Below are 19,641 nucleotides of genomic sequence, written 5' to 3'. Positions count from 1 at the left end.
AGTCAGTTATCATGGAAACCATAATACATTGTCATTGCTATGGTCGGTTACCATGGCAACCATAATTGCTACAGTCATTTACTGTGGCAAAGAGCATACTTCTCACTGCTATGGTCAGTTACCATGGCAAACAGCATATATTCTCATTGCCACAGTCAGTTACCAGAGCAACCATCACACATTCCCATTCCTACAGTCAGTTACCGTGGCAACGATCATACATTCCCACTGGTATGGTTGGTTACCATGGGAACCAGCATACAGTCTCATTGCCATGGTCAGTTACCACGGCAACCATCATACATTGCCATTGGTACAGTCAGTTACCGTGGCAACTATCATACATTCCCATTTCTATGGTCAGTTACTACAGCAACCATCATACTTCACACTGGTACAATCGATTACCATGGCAACCGTCACACATTCCCGTTCCTACAGTCAGTTACCATGGCAAATATCATACATTCCCATTGCTACACACAGGTACCATGGCAACCATCACACATTCCTATTGCTATGCTTGGTTACCATGGTAACCATCATACATTCTTGTTGCTATGGTCAGTTACCATGGCAACCATCATACATTCCCATTCCTACAGTCAGTTACCATAGCAAACATCATACATTGCCATTTCTATGGTCAGTTACCCTGGCACCTATCATACAGTCCCACTGCTACTGTCATTTACTATGGCAACCATCATACAGTCGCATTGCTACAGTCGGTCACTATGGCAACCAGCATACAATCAAATTGCTATGGTCGGTTACCATGGAAACCATCATACATTCCCATTCCTACAGTCAGTTACCAAGGCAATCATTGTAAAGTCCCATTGCTATGGTCAGTTACCAAGGCAATCATCAAACATTCCTGTTGCTATGGTCAGTTACCACGGAAACCACCATACATTCCCACTGTTATGGTCAGTTATTGTGGCAACCATCACACATCCCCATTGCTGTGGTCGGTTACCATGGCAACCATCATACGGCCCACTGCTACAATCAGTTACCATGGCAACCATCATACAGCAGCGTTGCTACAATCAGTTAGCATGGCAAACATCTGAATTCCAGGTTCTATGGTCAGTTACCATGGCAACCATCATACATTCCCGTTCCTACTGCCAGTTACCATGGCAACATCATAAATTCCCATTGCTACAGTCGGTTACCATGGCAACCATCATTCATTCCCATTCCTATGGTCAGTTACCATGGCAACCATCATAGTTCCCACTGCTGCGGTCAGTTACTATGGCAACCAGCATACATTCCCATTCCCAAGGTCAGTTACTATAAGAACCACCATACATTCCCATTGCTACAGCAGGTTACCATGGCAACCATCATACATTAGCATTGCTATGGTCAGTTACCATGGCAACTAACATACATTCTCGTTGCTGCGGTTAGTTCCCACAGAAAACACCATACGTTCCCATTGCTACAGTCAGTTACCATGGCAACCAACATACTTTCCACTAGTACAGTTCGTTACCATGGCAACCAGCATACATTGTCATTTCTATGGTCAGTTATCATGGCAACAATCATTCATTCCCATTGCTACAGTCAGTTACCATGGCAACCAAGAAACTCTCCACTAGTACAGTCCGTTATCATGGCAACCAGCACACATTGTCGTTTCTATGGTCAGTTACCATGACAACCATCATTCATTCCCGTTGCTACAGTCAGTTACCATGGCAACCATCATACTGCCCACTGCTACAGTCAGATACCGTGGCAAACAGCATACATTCCCATTGCCACAGTTGGTTACCATGGCAACCATCTTACATTTCCATTGCTATGGTCTGTTACCATGGCAACCATCATTCATTCCAGTTGCTACAGTCAGTTACCATGGCAATCATCATAGTTCCCACTGCTGCGGTCAGTTACTATTAGAACCACCATACATTCCCATTGCTACAGCAGGTTACCATGGCAACCATCATACATTAGCATTGCTATAGTCAGTTACCATGGCAACTAACATACATTCTCTTTGCTATGGTCAGTTCCCACGGAAAACACCATACATTCCCATTGCTACAGTCAGTTACCATGGCAATCAACATACTTTCCACTGGTACAGTCCGTTACCATGGCAACCAGCATACATTGTCGTTTCTATGGTCAGTTACCATGGCAACCATCATACTTCCCACTGCTATGGTAAGATACCACGGCAAACAGAATACATTCCCATTGCCGTAGTTGGTTACCATGGCAACCATCATTCATTCCAGTTGCTAGGGTCAGTTGCCATGGCAAACATCACACATTCCCCTTGCTACAGTCAGTTACCATGGCAACCATCACACATTTCCATTGCTTTGGTCTGTTACCATGGCAACCATCGCACATTCCAGTTGCTAGGGTCAGTTACCATGGCAACCATCATACATTCTTATTGCTACAGTTGGTTACCATGGCAACCAGTATACATTTCCATTGCTACGGTCAGTTACCACAGGAACCATAATACTTCCCGCTGGTACAGTCAGTTACCATGGCAACCATCATACACTCCCATTGCTATGGTCAGTTACCATGGCAACGAGCATACATTTTTCTTTCTACAGTCACTTACCATGGCAACCATCATGCATTCTTACTGCTATGGTCGGTTACCATGGCAACCAGCATACATTCCCGTTTCTACAGTCAGTTACCACGGTAACCATCATACTTCCCACTGCTACGGTCGCTTACCATTGTAACCATCATACATTCCGGCTTCTATGGTCGGTTACTATGATAACCATCATACATTCAAGTTGCTATGGTCAGTTACCATGGCAACCAACATATTTTCCTTTGGTACAGTCTGTTACCATGGCAACCAGCATACATTGTCATTGCCATGGTCAGTTACCATGGCAACCATGACACATTCCCATTGCTACGGTCGGTTACCATGGCAACCATGACACATTCCCATTGCTACGGTTGGTTACCATGGCAAGCATCAATCATTCCCGTTGCTACAATCACCATGGCAACCATCACACATTTCCATTGTTACGGTTTGTTACCATGGCAACCATCATAGATTCGCATTGCTATGCTTGGTTACCATGGTAACCATCATAAAGTTACATTCCTATGGTTGGCTACCGTGGTAACAAGGATACATTCCTGTTGCTACAGTCAGTTACCATGGAAGCCAGCATACATTCCCGTTGCTACAGTCAGTTACCACAGGAACCATCATACTTCCCACTGGTACAGTCAGTTACCATGGCAACCATCATACATTCTCATTGATACTATCAGTTACCGTGGGAACCATCGTTCATTCTCATTGATACTATCAGTTACCGTGGGAACCATCATACCTCTCACTGGTGCAGTCAAATACCATGGCAACCATCATACATTCCTGTTCCCATGGTCAGTTACCATGGCAGACATCACACATTATCATTGCTATGGTCGGTTACCATGGCAACCAGCATACCTTTCAATTGTTACAGTCAGTTACCATGGCAACCATCAGACATTTCCATTGCTATGGGCAGTTACTATGGTAACCTCTTGATTCCTCTTGGACAGAAGCAGATGCAGATGAGCCTCCCTGTCTTCCACCAACCTGGCAGCTGTGCTCTAAAGGGCTGTGTCCCAAGGGCTGTCTTCACCAAGACTCTGCAGAAACCTCTGGGACTCTTTGCATCCTGTCGTGCTGCCTTTCCAGTGAATTCCAGGGTTATCAAAGACAACTTGAATGGGCTCTTTGTCTCACTCCACAAGGTCACCCAAACCACTCTCTCTTCTCACCCTCACCCACAAAAGTTCACCCAGTTTGTTCATCCCCTAGAGCAGCTCCACAGGTCCAAGAAGCTCCTTCCTGCTGAGGACACCTCTCTCCTGCTCTTTCCCTCCTGTGTCTCCTTGGCCTTCTCTCCCAACCCATCACAGCCCTGTAACCTGGGAACTGTCTCAGCAGGCCTGGGCTGTTATTGCCTGCAAGTGGAATGAAGAGAGACTTGGGGCTGCAGCTCCTCCTGCCTGTGCCCCACACGCAGGGCATTGGGGCCTGTCTGGCTGCAGCCCCTCAGTGGGGACACCGGGGTAAGAACAGACCTGCAGTGGGGAAAGCTGCTCTGAAAGCCCCGAGAGCTGGGCTGTGCAGAGGCTTTGCTGACAATGGCCTTGGGGGGGGACGTGCTGGGACTCAGGCCCAGGGGGAAAATCACAGGCCTGATCCCTGCGGAGATCAGCACATGCTGCTGAAATGTTGGGGGAGAGAAGAGCCAGCAGAGGGAGGAAACAAGTGTGGACAGCCTGGGCTGATGTGCTCTGGACTCGTGCCTGGCCCAGCCTTGGCTGGGCAGAGAAGGGACAGCCTTTGTGTCCCTGCAGGGCTGGGATTCACTCCCTGCCCCAAAGGCCCCCAATGTGTCTGAGAAGCCCTGGGTGGTGCCTGTCACACAACTGCTGGGAATGAGGATGGGCTTCCTGCACAGGCCCTGTGCTGTCCAGGGCAGCTGCTGCACTTGTGCTGCAGAGCCCTGGCACCTCCCCTGGCACTACAGGCCCCTCTTTGGCTGTTCAATCCAGGCTCAGCTGCCCTGAATGAGGTTCAGCAGTGAAGGCATGTCCAGAAGACAACTGCCATTGTACTCCAAAAACATATAGAAAATACCCTGCTAAAGAACAGGAGAGAGACCTCTCTCCCTGTGCCACCTGACTGCATTTGGTCATCTGAACACCTCTAGGGGCTGCCCTGGACAGAAGGAACAGTGACAGGTTCCCCTGTCCTACATGTGGGCCCCTTCTGCCACTGAAGTTGGCCAAAGCAATGTCCCAGCAGCCTCCAAGAAGATCCCACAGCTGCTGCCCTGTCCCTAGGAACTGCTCCACTGAAGCCTGCAGTTCCCAGCAGGAATCTTGGTCACCTCTGGCCCCTCAGAAGGAACCAGGGCTTTGTGTCCCAGCAGGTCACTCCTGGCTTTGGTCTTCATTCATTGCCATGGGAGGTGGGACAAGGAGTCACCTGCAGGGGCCTGTTTTGGGCCCACTGAAGTGGGGCAGGAGGAATCCCAGCCCATGGGGGTTGTGGAGGGAGCTGAGTGTCCTTCTGGCCCCAGGTCTGCAGAGCCACAAGGAGACACCTCTGTTGACTCAGCTGAGTCCCTTCCCTCAGTGCAGGTGAAGGAGATCCCTCCTGGGCACTGTCTGGGTTTCCTGTCTAATGATGGGACATGAAAAGGGGACTCTTGAACTTAACTCTGTGTCTGTTTAGAAAAATGACAGTGCTGAAAGAAGTGTCTGTGCCAAGCTGAGAGAAGGAACATCATTATTTCCTTCAGCTGTGTGCCAGCAGGTTCTCCTGGAGCCCCAGGGACAGCTGGAAGGAGCCCAGAGGGGCAGAGAAAGGGCTGCCTGGGGCTGTTGCTGTGCTGCTGAGCTGGGCCGGGCTCCTGGCACACAGGGAGCTCCTGGCAAGCAAGAAGAGCTTCAAAGAGACAGCTCTGCTGGTGAGCAGCTCCTCTGCACAGCCCAGCAGGGCTGAGGGCACTGCCTGCAGCACCCAGGGCACAGGAGAGAAGGCAGAGAGATGAGAGGCAGCCTGGGCTGGGAGGTGACTGAGCTCTCACTACGGGAGAAACCTTCCCAGGATTTGAATGAAGAATTCTCTGGCTGTAGGAAAGTCCAACTTGCCTTCCTGGAGGCATCTCCTAAAGCTGCCACTTCCCACAGCTTCTAGGATCTTTCAGCAGGACTCTCCCAGTTGCTGCAGTGCAGGGGAAGTGGCCATATGGCAGAGCAGGGCAGGAGCTGCAGGCAGCAAGGGCAGACAGGAGAAGGGAGCAGGAGGTTCAAGGGATCCTGGGGTGGGAGGACAGGGCAGAGCTGCTCAGGGCAGGAACCTTGCCAGCCCTTTGCCACGGTCAGGCTGTGGCTGCAGAGCAGTGCAGGTGAGTTCCTGCAAGTGCCTCTCCCAGCTGCCAAATGCCCCCAGTGGCAGGAGCTGTCAGGATGGCTCTGCTGGATTTGCTGGGGTGCAGCAGGAGAAGCTGCTGCAGAGCAGGACTTGCTGCTGCCCCATCAGAGGCCCAGGGCCAGAAGGTTCCCTGTGGCAGGGCTGGCTGTGGGGTGGGAAGGTGGGGGTGCAGCCAGGGGTGCCCAGGGCTGTGGTGCAGAGCAGGGTCCTGCCCCCAGGGCTCTGTGTGCTGGGGCAGGGACTCTGCTGCCTGCCAGGGGCAGCTCTCAGCCCAGCCAAGGATCTGCCACGGCCCTGCAGGGAGAAGGTGTGGGTGGAAGGAGTGACCCCTCAGGGCAGGGCAGGGCAGGGCTGGGCAGGGCAGGGCAGGGCAGGGCAGGGCCCTTCAGCTGCAGGCTCAGGGCTCCTCACAGCTTCAGCTCCATCTCCTCCATTTCCAGGGCCCCTTCTCAGGAAGCACATCCCCCCAGAACACCTCTCCCTTCCCAGCCACCACAGGCTGTCTGGGATCTGCTCTGCAGCCCCTGCCCAGGCACAGCTGCCCCTGGGCACTGGGCTGGGGATGGCTCTGGCAGCACTGGCAGGGAGCTGAGCTGGGCACAGGCAGGGGCTGCTGGCAGGAACAGCTCCTCACCCAGAGACAGGCAGGCAGGGAGAGGCAGCTGCTGCCACAAGGGCTGGGCAGGGGGATGTGGGCCCCTCCCTGCTGTCCCTGTGGCACAGACCCCTTCCCTGAGCAGCTCCTGCCTGGGCTCCTTTCCCAGCCTAAGCAGAGCCTGTGCCCTCAGGCCCACGGGGGCTGGGCTGTGCATTGCCCTGCAGCAGCCAGAGCCCAGGCAAGGACAAGGCCCTGATTTCCAGCTGTCTCTCTGTGTCCCTCCTCCCTTGGCAGCACCATTGTGGCATTTCCCTGCCATCCCCTGCTGCCTGGGCTTTCCTTGTTCTCACCAGTGGATTTTCTGAGCCAGTGTCACCACTTGGGGGGGGCAGATTCCTGTCCAGACACAATCCCTTTGGGTGTTGCTGTTGGGATGTGTCTGTGGGAGCCAAGTGCCAAAGTGCCCTCCAGGCACCTTCAGGGTCTTCAGCTGTTTGCCTGGGTGTCCTGCAGGGCTGCAGGTGCCCTCCAGAAGGGCACAGCTCTGCCATAGGATCTCTGTGCTGCACAGGATCCCCATGGATAAAACTCCTCAGTGCTAAATCCATGGAAATGCTCTGGGCAGCCGTACTTGGGAGCTGCAGTGATCCCTCTGTGTGGCAGTCTGGGAGGATAGAGATGAGATCCTAATCAGGCATCCTGAGGAGAGGCAAGGATTCTGCCAATGTGCTCTTTGAACCAGGATTCCTCTGATCCCAGAAGTGCCTTGTTTCTTTTTGCAGAGAATTCCTAAGGGCCATCCCCTTTCAGCTCCAAGCTGCCAGCCAGGGGCAGCTGTGAACAGGAAAGATGGCCAGCTCTTGTCTCTGCACCAAGAGACCATCCCTTTGCCTCTCAGGACTCACAAGATTTCACTTGGAGCACAGTGTCCCCCAAATCCCCTCCCTCTGTTCTGCCCTTGGGCAAACTGTGACCAGCAGTTCTGGAAACACTTTGATGCATCACAAGTGCATTTAATTGGAGCTCACCCTGTGCTCCAAGTTGCCTCTCACTGCACAGAAAGACGGATTCCTCGGGAGCCCATTCCAGGGTCCCTGCTCTCAGTGCCCCATCCAGCCAGCAAAACCCAGAGCTCGGGGAGAGGGATGCAGAGAGATCTTCCTGAAAAGAGGCCCTGAATGTTGAATTGCTATGAGACATGCAAGATGTTTTGCTGATTGAGTCTGGCCTAATTCAGTTTTGCCTTTTTTCTCCTCAACAGAAAACAATAACCGGAGGCAGCAAATGCCCAACAGCAGCTCCATGCCCCAGTTCCTCCTCCTGGCATTTGCAGACAGGTGGGAGCTGCAGCTCCTGCACTTCTGGCTCTTCCTGGCCATCTCCCTGGCTGCCCTCCTGGCCAACGGCCTCATCCTCAGCGCTGTAGCCTGTGACCACCACCTGCACACCCCCATGGGCTTCTTCCTGCTCAACCTCTCCCTCACAGACCTGGGCTGCATCTGCACCACTGTCCCCAAAGCCATGCACAATTCCCTCTGGAACACCGGAACCATCACCTACACAGGATGTGCTGCACAGCTCTTTTTCTTTGCCTTCTTCATTTCAGCAGAGTTTTCCCTCCTCACCATCATGTGCTACGACCGCTACGTTGCCATCTGCAAACCCCTGCACTACGGGACCCTCCTGGGCAGCAGAGCTTGTGCCCACATGGCAGCAGCTGCCTGGGCCACTGGGTTTCTCAGTGCTCTGCTGCACACAGCCAATACATTTTCCCTGCCCCTGTGCCAGGGCAATGCCCTGGGCCAGTTCTTCTGTGAAATCCCACACATCCTCAAGCTCTCCTGCTCACACTCAGGCTACCTCAGGGAACTTGGGCTTATTGTGTTTAGTGCCTGTCTAATATTTGGTGGTTTCATTTTCTTTGTTTTCTCCTATGTGCAGATCTTCAGGGCTGTGCTGAGGATCCCCTCTCAGCAGGGACAGCACAAAGCCTTTTCCACGTGCCTCCCTCACCTGGCCGTGGTCTCCCTGTTTATCAGCACCTTATTCTTTGCCCACCTGAAGCCCCCCTCCATCTCCTCCCCACCCCTAGATCTTATTGTGTCACTCATGTACTCAGTGGTGTCTCCAACACTGAACCCCCTCATCTACAGCCTCAGGAACCAGGAGCTCAAGGATGCTCTGAGGAAACTCATAACTGGGTGTTTTTCAGAAGCAATAAACTCTCCTTCTTCTGCATGTTATGTACCTCATTAAAGGCCAATCCTGTTATGGACGTCATTAAAGGCCCACCATATCTTCTCTGTTTTTTACTCTTGGTAGGGCTGTTATTTTTGTGAGAATTTGTTCACACCAAAAAATCTTTATATCTATAAAGATATAAATAAAGATATATATATCTCTTTATATAGCTATAAACACCATTTTCAATTCTGTGTTTGCCTTTCTAGCCTGGCCCACAGGCTGTACAAATTGGGAATTTTACTCACTGTGTGCTTAAACCAAATAAAGAACTCTGCATTGACTTGTTTACCTGACATCTTTCCTCTCTGACTTCTCTGCAGCTGCAGGGTCGGGGCCTCTGTGCAGAGCTGGGCCAGAAAAGAGTCCCAGCAGAGCAGCACTGCCAGGGAGCAGCAGCCCTTCTCCTCCATGGCCTCCTCTCCCTTCCCTTCCACACTGTCCTTCAGAGCCCTGTGTTGTTGGAGGCCTCAGTGCTCTGGCAGTCGGTCCCAGTCCTGCTGCAGGACTGTCCAGGGACTGCAGGCAGGGACAGCCACGGGCACTGCTGGCACAGAGCTGACCTCTGCAGCAGCACTGCCATCCTGCAGGGGCATCTCCTCAGGCCAGGGCCTCAAAGCTTCCATCTGCTTTCCACTTTGCTCTCCAGGATGTGCCCAACACAACACCCTGCAGAGGAAAACAGCAGTGACCAGCACAAGGGTGGGAGTGCTCAGGGTGGGGGCACCCAGCAGTGCCCTGGCACAGCCAGCGCCGCTCCCAGCACTGGCCTCTCACCCCAGGCCATTGGGCTTGTTCTTCCCTCCAAGGAGGGACAGCAAATGACCAGCTCAGGAGCCCATGTTTGCACTGCATGCACAAGACATGCCCCTGTGTCACAGATTGGGGCTGGGGGGGTGGAAGGCTTAGACAAAGTTGATGGCAGAAGCCGTCTCGTTGAGCTACGAGGGGCAGAAAGGACCCCCTTGCTTTCTAAATTCCTTCTCAGAGAGGAGCCTGGGGGTGGCTGGATCCAATCTCAGACTCATATTTTCATTTAGACTGAAGGAATTATAGAAGTGTGATTCAATCACTTTGTCCTGCAGGTTTTAGTGATGGTAAATCAGAAATATTTCTATAAAATGAATGATTTATTATGACAAATGAACAGACAATTGATCAGACAAATGAACAGACAAAAGACCTTAAAGAGAATTATTTACTGCACAGTATAAAAGCAAAAACCTCCTAGCAGTATAGTGTAAGATAGGACAGTGCAGTCTATCAAAGTCATTCTATAAAGCAATTGGATCAAAGCCAGCAAAAAGAAACAATCCTGAAGTAGAGATTGGGGTAACTCACCCCACAATGACAGGGGGTAGTTCTCTCTCTTTCACTTAACCCCTGGGCAGTGACCATGAAGAGCTGTCCCTGCTTCATGGCAGAAACTCCACACACTTCAAGGAAGTCTGTGGAAGAATCTGCCACAGGAAAGTTGGACGAGGCTTTTATAGTTATCAAGGGTTTGACTGCCAGACATATTTGCAGGCCAGGGAGCAGCTTATCTGTCAAATCCTGCTTCAAAAGGCAGGATGTGTGTTTGAAGTTTCATGAAGCATTTTGGGTTTAGCATAATTGAACATTAAAAACAGCACCTTGACACCAGCAGTAACTCATCACATTGTTTGCATTCTCTGACCATTGTTTAGGTATTGTCAGAGCAGAGCATCCTGCCAGAAATGGCCCCTTGATTCCATGAGGTTCCAAAAACTCTGAGGGTTCCTTTGGTTCCATAAGGCCTCTCAGTGTCACAATGGACCCCTGGTTCCATGAGGTTCTGGAGTGTCACAATGGCCCTGATGATTTCATGAGTTTCCACTGTGTCCCAGGATTCCTTTGGTTCCATGAGGCCCCGCAGTGTCACAATGGCTCCTTGATTCCAGGATGTTCCAAAATATCCCAGGGTTCCCTTGGCTCCAAGAGGCTCCCCAGTGTCCCACCGGCCCCTGGATTCCAGGAGGCCCTGCAGTGTCCCAATGGCCACTCGGTTCCAGGAGCCACAGCGGCTGCCGCCGGCGTCTGTGCCCGGAGCCGCCGCTCCCACGGGGCTGCCGCACTCACCGCCGGGGTTGCCGCTCGCGCAGCCGCCGCTCTGCCCCGGCTGCACCGGGACCCGGCACCGCCTCGGGCCTGCGCTGCCGCCTCAGCGGCCACAGGGACACAGGGATGGGGGACCTTTGCTCTGCCACTGAGGGGGCCTGCCTTTGTTCTGCTGGGGTCTGGGCTTTAGGAAAATTGCTGTTCATTTTCATGCTCCACTGGAACACCTCCTGAATTCCAAAGGTTTCCTAATCCAGGGGAGGGGTTTCTATGGCATTGGAGGTCCCTCCCCTCGGGACACATTGTCAATAAACCATCCAGCTGACTGGGATGGGTGTAAGAGCTGGGGAACACAGGATAAGGAGTCATCCCCTGAAAAACGTGGAATATTCCCTACCTGAATCCTAACCCAAAGAGAAGAGTTTGGATACAATTCCCAAATAGTTTGGAAACTCCAGTCATTCCTGACACCAGGATGGAAATTCAGCAGATAACTAAAGCCAGTCACTTTGGGAGCCCACAACCAGCGGGGCTGAGGGAGGCCCTGGCAGCTCCCCAGCACCTCCCTCTCAGTGGGACACCTCTGGCAGCCTCTCCCAGCTCGGGAACCCTCCAGTTTGCAACACTCCAAAGAACGGCGCTGATGCCCAGGACAATTCTGATCCCCCTCAACAAACACTCCTCCAGCTGTGACCCTTGTCTGTTGGGAAACACAAAGGGATTTGGGGGAGTGTTTCCCTGACAACAAGGAGAATTTGGGAGAGGGACCTTTGCACACCCAGCTATTGATGTGTCCACACATCTCTGCCTGGGTGTGGGTGTGAATTGACTGTGGTGTGAAGGTTGTTATTGGGAATCTATAATTCAGTCACTGTTAAAATTGCAGCAAATGCTATTGAATCACATGAAAACTGCTCAATTGGTCAATGATTAAGTGCTACTCATGTCTTTTGCCCCCTTGTCTTTGTTTCTAAATCCTTTGCACCCTGATCCTCTTGCATCCCAAGGCTCTGTGTAAATCATTCCTTTACATAAATATATATGTATTTTTTGTGACGTCCACTTTAAAATCTTCCTCCTTAGCAAAACTACAAAACAACTCCAATTTGTTGTTGACATCTTGAAGACAATTAAAGAAAGAAAAATAATTTGGTTTTCAGTGTTTTAATGGGTCCCACAGTGTGTTTGGAGCTGCATCAGCTGTCAGTCCAAGATGGACCATGTCAGAACTGGTGAGACTGGGGGGTGAGGAGCAAGATTGATCATCCACGGTCAGTGTGGATCTCCTGAGGAGACACTCAGCATCAAGATCACTTGGAGAACGCCTTTATCACGTCTTCTCTGAACTAAAAAATGTCCATCCTTAAATTAAAAAAAAAAAGTACAAGCTTTGAAGACTTGTTTTGAAATTGCCTTGAAGACAATTAAAGGAAGACAAAGAGATCCTGAGGGATTTCTGCATTTTAATGAGCCCCATGGTGTATTTGCAGCCCAGCCCATGATGCTGAGGTACTGAGAGAAGATTGAAGCAGCTGCTGAAGAAGTCAGAAGCCAAACTCCAAGTCCCTTGAAGCATTGCTGGGCCCCACTGAGGGCAGGCACTGACAAAGCTTCCCCAGGGACTCCTTGGAGCAGCTCCTTGGAGGCCAGGAGTGCAGGCAGACAAAGGCTCTGGGCAGGCCCCTGCAATGCTGAGCAAAGCCTGCCTTGGTTTTGTGGAGCACAAAGGCCAAGGCCTGAGCCCCAGGCCCTGGCCCAGCAGATCCTGTCCCTCCCGGCTGGCTCAGGGCTGTTTGGGGGGCACTGGGATGGGAGGGGGAGGAACAACAAAGGCCCAAAACTGGGCAACCCCTGCCAGGCTCCTGAGGGAGGGGCGAGGCAGAAACCAAGGGCAGAACCTGCCAGGCAAGTTGCTTGTGGTGGCCTGAGTGGCAGAGGCAGCTGCCAGAGGCAAGGGGACAAAGGCCTGGGTGCCTTTGGGCCTTGCAGCCCTGCCAGAGCCCTTGGCCATCTCTCCTGCAGGCTGTCCTGCCCTGGCCCTGCTGCTGCTCTGGCCTTGCAGGCTGCACACACCCCTCCTGCTTTCCCACCCCCCTCCCAGCAGCATTTCTCGATCCTCCCTGATGTCTCTGCACCAGCTCTGCCTGTTCCCTGGAACACAAAGCCATGGGCTGATCCTGACTTCCTTCCGGGTGACCTCTTGCAGCACAAGGGTCCCCGTTGAGTGACATTTCTCTTTCCTCACCTTCAGTCTGAACCTTCCATGTTACTCTTTGTGGAGATTTCATTCTATTTCCAATATGGAGAAAAGCTCCATCCTGTCGGATCTCCTCTAGACCCTCTCCAGTTCTTCCTCATTCCTCCAGAATGGGGAACCTCACAGACAGACAGACCAGTCCAGATGTGGTGACCCCAGGGCTGAGTCCAGGGGGTGAAAACTCCCTTGTCTCGGTGCCCACACTCCCCCCAAGGCAGCCCCATGTGCAGTTGGCTTTAAATCCAGGGGCCATTCTGATCTTTGTAACATCACAGAATCAAGTGGCACCGTGACACTGCAGGGCCTCATGGAACCAAAGGAATGCAGGGACACTGAGGAATCTCATAAAACCAAGGGACCATTGTGACATGTGGGGTCTCTTTGAAACAAAAGGAACTCTGAGACATCTCAGAATCTCATGGAACCAATAGGTCACCTTGCCTCCCCAGAACTCCATGGAATCAAGCAGAGCCGCTGCCTCCCCCCCGCCGCCGCACGGACCGGAGTCGCCGGCTTTGCCCTTTTTGGACACCTCTGGAGTCAGCGTGTTCTTGGACAGCACAACTGATCTCAGACCAGAGAGTTTCCCAGATTTTGCTTTGCCCCCTCTTTCCCCTGGTTTTCTTTTTTGTTCTTTGTCCATTTGGGGTACAAGGGAGAAGAGAGGCACATGTTGATCCCTGGTTTTATCTGTTTACAAAAGGGAGTTGGGGAAAGGGGGGGAGAGGAGACAATTTCTCTCTCTGCTGATGCTTTGAACTGTCTGTTGATATTGCTGTTTTTGCTGATATATTTTCTGTCAGTAAACTCTTATTGTTTTCAATTATACCTCCTTGTATTTTGTCTCCCTGTAGAGGTGGGGAATAAAAGGGGATTGAATTCATTTTATTGGAGTTCCCACCCCAATATGTGTCTTTAAACCAGGATAGGTTGCTCAAGGGCTCCCTGAAATTTGGCATCATCCACAAAGGACTTGAAAACACATTTTGTCCCAATGTACAGAGAGATAATAAGGGTGTTCTATAGTGGTGTTCAAGGGCTGGTCACTGAGGGATTTCATCCAGAAGTTGCTGCCAAGAGGACTTTGTACCATGGATTTTATTTGACCCTCTTCATTCAGCCATCTTCCCACCCACCACATCTTCCACTTCTTCAGTCCAGCTCTCACCAGTCTGGCCATAAGGAGACCACAGGAGACCACATCAAGGGCCTTGATAAAGTCTGAGCACACAACATCCCCTTCTTTTCCCTCCCACAGGGTTTCTGCAATTCCTGCCTTGTCCTTCCAATGTCTGAGAATGACTGCAAGAGGACTTGCCCTATCCCCTTCCCAGCCTGAGCAGTCTGGAAGTCTCCCAACCCTCTTTGCTGCTGAAAAACCTCAATATGATTAACTGCTCAGAGAATTTTTTGTCTTTAACCTGCAAAGTATTTGTTTATTCAACATTGCAAGCAAGCTAGCTCACGCTGGACAAGCTTGCTTGACCTGAATGTGCAAAAGGAAGCCATTTTATACACTTTATATACATGGTTAAATCATTTAACATACATATTAATAAGTAGGCTAGTCTCTGAGTGGAGTCTTTCCAGGCATGCACAGTCTTCTACTCTGGGGATCTTCTCCTCAAGCCTTCATCCCTCTGGTGGTCACCACGGATATCTTCCGTGATTTGACCTTTTCAATTTTCTTTGTCAGGTGACCTGAATTCTTCAAGCTTGCAAAACCCTGGCTTTGGGCCTTCTATATCTTATTCAAATGTCTTCTTTACCTAATTTATTACCATGTGTGTACTGCTCCTTTCTATAATAAGTCCTTTGGTCCAGTGAGCAGGACAGAACATGATATTAACCAGTGCTCCTGAAATGTTCTTCTAGCAACACAGGTATTGGGGTTTCTTAGCAGGCCAAGATATCTCAGTTAACTCTTTTAGGCCTGGCTCCCGTTTCAGTGGCTGTGCTGGTTTCCAGAGGCTTCTGGCTTCCCAGGCAAAGCCAAGGCAAGAGCAGGTGGGAAGGGGCTGTGCTGCTGCTGCTCCTGCCCGAGAGCCCCGGCTGGGCCGGGGACGGAGCCCACAGCGCTGCAGCTCTGCCTCCTCCAGAGCCGGGGGGCTTTGGAACCAGGAATGATGGGGGGGAAACAAAGGGGGCTGGGGGGCTGCACTGATGGTCACACTCGGGCCACCATCAGCAGAGAGCTTCAGCCCCCCCAAATTAAAGCAGAGGGAAATGGTGCAAACTGTTTCATTTCAACCTTTCTTTACTCACTGATATAAAATGACCCAACTGAAAGGAGGACAAGCAGGGCCTGATCCTTTCTCCTTTGGGAGAATCCCCACACCTGGTGCTGTAAGGGGCTGTGAGGGCCTGTGAGGGGCCATGAGGGGCTGTGAGGGGCCATGAAGCATCGTTGTTGCCTAAAACCAGCTCTTAAAGAAACCGCTAAGACTCAATTTGTGAGTTTTAATAGGCAGGCATTTTTATTACAACACTGCGTGATTTCAGCTAACCAGGTGCCCTGGGAATCAGTTCACGGAAGTGAACACAGAGGTATCTTCACTCCTGCTGCTATGTCAGCATTACATGGTTATCCATTTTTTGTTCCCTGCATTCCTTTTATGTATTCATGGCATTCACAGATACACCAGAGCTGCAGCTCCCAACACTTCATTAGCATATATACATATCCTTGCAAGGTCTCTGAGGGGCTTCATCGAGCATCTTTGGTGGTCTTCTCTGTTTGGAGTCCCCAGAATTCCAAGTGACTGCCATATGAACTTCTTTGAGAAAGTATTCCTGGTTATAAATACATCTGCTGCTTTAGCTCCCTTCTTCATTGTTCTCTCACTGTCCTTGGCCAATTTCTCTAAATTGCACACAGTAATTTTCTATGACATGTTTTGTTGCAAAAACTATTAGTTCTTGTTACATCTCCACACCCCAATATCAAACCAGTCAGGTCTTACACATGGGTGCAGAAGGAGAGCGTGGAAGTTGAAAGAGAGCAGCTCAGAATAAGTTCTGGTGCTCCCTGGCAGTGCTGCTGTGCTGGGACTCCTTTTCTCTCTTCATCTGCACACAGGGACAGTCCCTGCTACTTCAAAAGTACCAGAGGAAGGATTTCATCCAAAAAAGTTTCTACAAGAAAATTAGTTTTTTTGAAATGCATAAATTACAATTCCTCATTTAGACAGTATCAGAATCAAATTCAATAGTAGACAATGAATTAGAAAGGGCAGGAAGAAAAACATTTTCTTTTGTGGAAAAAAATTATTGCAAGAAAAAAGAGAACAGCTCCCACAAATTATTGCCATAAGAAACCTGAGAAGGAAGGCTGGGCCATCCATTCTGAATGTTATGGAGCAGAAAACAGAAACATTTTTGCTTCTGAAAAACATCCAGTCATCATTTTCTTCAGTGTGTCCTTGAGCTCCTGGTTCCTCAGGCTGTAGATGAGGGGGTTCAATGCTGGAGGTACCACTGAGTACAGAACTGACACCAACAGATCAAAGGATGGGGAGGAGATTGAAGGGGGCTTCAAGTAAGTAAACAAGCCAGTGCTGACAAACAGTGAGACCACGACCAAGTGAGGGAGGCACGTGGAAAAGGCTTTGTGCCGTCCCTGCTGAGAGGGGATCCTCAGCACAGCCCTGAAGATCTGCACATAGGAGAAAACAATGAAAACAAAACAACCAAACACTAAACAGGCACTAATCACAGTGAGCCCAATTTCCCTGAGGTAGCCTGAGTGTGAGCAGGAGAGCTTGAGGATGGCAGGGATTTCACAGAAGAACTGGCCCAGGGCATTGCCCTGGCACAGGGGCAGGGAAAATGTATTGGCTGTGTGCAGCAGAGCAGTGAGAAACACAGTGGCCCAGGCAGCTGCTGCCATGTGGGCACAAGCTCTGCTGCCCAGGAGGGTCCCGTAGTGCAGGGGTTTGCAGATGGCAACGTAGCGGTCGTAGCACATGGTGGTGAGGAGGGAAAACTCTGCTGAGATGAAGAACAGAAAGAAAAAGGCCTGTGCAGCACATCCCATGTAGGAGATGGTTGTGGTGTCCCAGAGGGAATTGTGCATGGCTTTGGGGACAGTGGTGCAGATGCAGCCCAGGTCTGTGAGGGAGAGGTTGAGCAGGAAGAAGCCCATGGGGGTGTGCAGGTGGTGGTCACAGGCTACGGCGCTGAGGATGAGGCCGTTGGCCAGGAGGGCAGCCAGGGAGATGGCCAGGAAGAGCCAGAAGTGCAGGAGCTGCAGCTCCCGCCTGTCTGCCAATGCCAGGAGGAGGAACTGGGGCATGGAGCTGCTGTTGGACATTTGTTATTTCTTAGCACAAGATCTGTTTCAGAAAAGGAAAGGACAGGGAACAGTTAAGACAGACCTCTGTGAAAAAGCCACTCCATTTCTAAAAGAAATCAACGTGTCAAATGTCACCAAATTCACTGCCAAGGAGTCTGTTTTGCTCTGCTGTGGTGTGACATATGACTTTTTTGGTAAAGCTCTCAGGCACACAAGGAATGTCAGTTGTAGCACATCTTGAATACAAAAGTTCCCTCTCTACACCCACGATTCAGAAGAGCTGGAGCTGCAGAGCAGAAGCTTAGTCTGACCTAAGAATAATTGCACCTGTGTTTTCTATTTTAACCATCACAGCTGCAGAAGGTTTTTTTCCACTGCAGGAATCCTCATTTCTATGGCCCAACACACAGTGCTCAGCAGAGTTGCCTGAACACCCCCTCCCCCAGGCCTTGGAGGCACTTGCCCCCCACTCCCTGCCCAGGGCTCTGCTGCCTGGAGCTGTCCCTGCCAGCAGCTGCTTCCCTGGGCCCAGAGCTGGACACTGCCAGTGCTGCCAGAGCCCATCCCAGCCCTGGGGGCTCAGCTGTGCCCTGCAGAGCCCTCCCAGCAGCACAGGGCACTGCCCAGGGGCATCTCTGGCTGGGCAGGCTCTGATGGCAATGTCAGAGCAACCCTGAGGAGGCTGGAAAAGTGACAATGATGCATCTATAAGACAGTTTTGATGTCTGATACTCTCAGGTTCAATCCCCTCTAATCTAACAGAGTTCAAGTTTCAGTGTCTCCTCCTGTGCTCAGAGATTCATTTCCCTGTCGCACTCACCACTCAGACAACCCAGAGTATAACACTGAAAGAACTGGTTCATTCTCTTTAGGGTATCCCCTGTCTGTCTGTGCCTCTTGCAAATACCTTCTGGGAAATTTCCTGCTTAGATCTGGAGCTGTGACCAGCCCTCATCCCTGCAGCACACTTTGGAGATCAGAAGGACTCTGCCCTGCTCTGCCCTCCCAGGAGTTGTTCCTTCCCCACAGCCCTTCTCCCCCAGCCCCGTGGCAGCTCCTTGGCCGGGCTGAGAGCTGACCCTGGCAGGCAGCAGTGTCCCTGCCCCAGCACACAGAGCCCTGGGGGCAGGACCCTGCTCTGCACCACAGCCCTGGGCACCCCTGGCTGCACCCCCACCTTCCCACCCCACAGTCAGCCCTGGCACAGGAAACCTTCTGGCCCTGGGCCTCTGATGGGGCAGCAGCAAGTCCTGCTCTGCAGCAGCTTCTCCTGCTGCACCCCAGCAAATCCAGCAGAGCCATCCTGACAGCTCCTGCCACTGCTGCCATTTGGCAGCTGGGAGAGGCACTTGCAGGAACTCACCTGCACTGCTCTGCAGCCACAGCCTGACCGTGGCAAAGGGCTGGCAAGGTTCCTGCCCTGAGCAGCTCTGCCCTGTCCTCCCACCCCAGGATCCCTTGAACCTCCTGCTCCCTTCTCCTCTCTGCCCTTGCTGCCTGCAGCTCCTGCCCTGCTCTGCCATATGGCCACTTCCTCTGCACTGCAGCAACTGGGAGAGTCCTGCTGAAAGATCCTGGAAGCTGTGGGATGTGCCAGCTTTAGGAGATGCCTCCAGGAAGGCAAGTTGAACTTTCCTACAGCCAGAGAATTCTTCATTCAAATCCTGGGAAGGTTTCTCCTGTAGTGAGAGCTCAGTCACCTCCCAGCCCAGGCTGCTTCTCATCTCTCTGCCTTCTCTCCTGTGCCCTGGGTGCTGCAGGCAGCGCCCTCAGCCCTGCTGGGCTGTGCAGAGGAGCTGCTCACCAGCAGAGCTGTCTCTTTGAAGCTCTTCTTGGTTACCAGGAGCTCCCTGTGTGCCAGGAGCCCAGCCCAGCTAAGCAGCACAGCAACAGCCCCAGGCAGCCCTTGCTCTGCCCCTCTGGGCTCCCTCCAGCTGTCCCTGGGGCTCCAGGGGAACCTGCTGGCACACTGCTGAAGGAAATAATGATGTTCCTTCTCTCACCTGGGCACAGACACTTCATTCAGCACTGTCACTTCTCCAAACACACACAGAGTTCAAGAGTCCCCTTTTCATGTCCCATCATTAGACAGGAAACCCAACCAGTGCCCAGGAGGGATCTCCTTCACCTGCACTGAGGGAAGGGACTCAGCTGAGTCAACAGAGGTGTCTCCTTGTGGCTCTGCAGACCTGGGGCCAGAAGGA

At 51.6% G+C, this 19,641-nt stretch overlaps 2 protein-coding genes and 1 pseudogene across 2 annotated transcripts; 1 reads left to right on the top strand and 2 right to left on the bottom strand.

Moving 5' to 3' along the window:
• Positions 1 to 19,641, bottom strand: part of LOC135405598 (zinc finger protein 850-like) — a 598,288-nt pseudogene that overhangs the window by 321,306 nt on the left and 257,341 nt on the right.
• Positions 7,851 to 8,877, top strand: LOC135405415 (olfactory receptor 14J1-like). Its single transcript, XM_064640112.1, has one exon. The coding sequence runs from the start codon at positions 7,851 to 7,853 to the stop codon at positions 8,820 to 8,822; it is 972 nt and encodes a 323-aa protein (XP_064496182.1). The 3' UTR covers positions 8,823 to 8,877.
• Positions 16,496 to 17,455, bottom strand: LOC135406426 (olfactory receptor 14J1-like). Its single transcript, XM_064640817.1, has one exon. It carries the CDS (start codon positions 17,453 to 17,455, stop codon positions 16,496 to 16,498), a length of 960 nt encoding a protein of 319 aa, XP_064496887.1.

The sequence above is a fragment of the Pseudopipra pipra genome, chromosome W (assembly GCF_036250125.1).
Source record: "Pseudopipra pipra isolate bDixPip1 chromosome W, bDixPip1.hap1, whole genome shotgun sequence".
NCBI lineage: Eukaryota > Metazoa > Chordata > Aves > Passeriformes > Pipridae > Pseudopipra > Pseudopipra pipra.
Note: the sequence above shows the minus strand (reverse complement) of the source record. Positions and strands in the feature narration are given on the sequence as shown.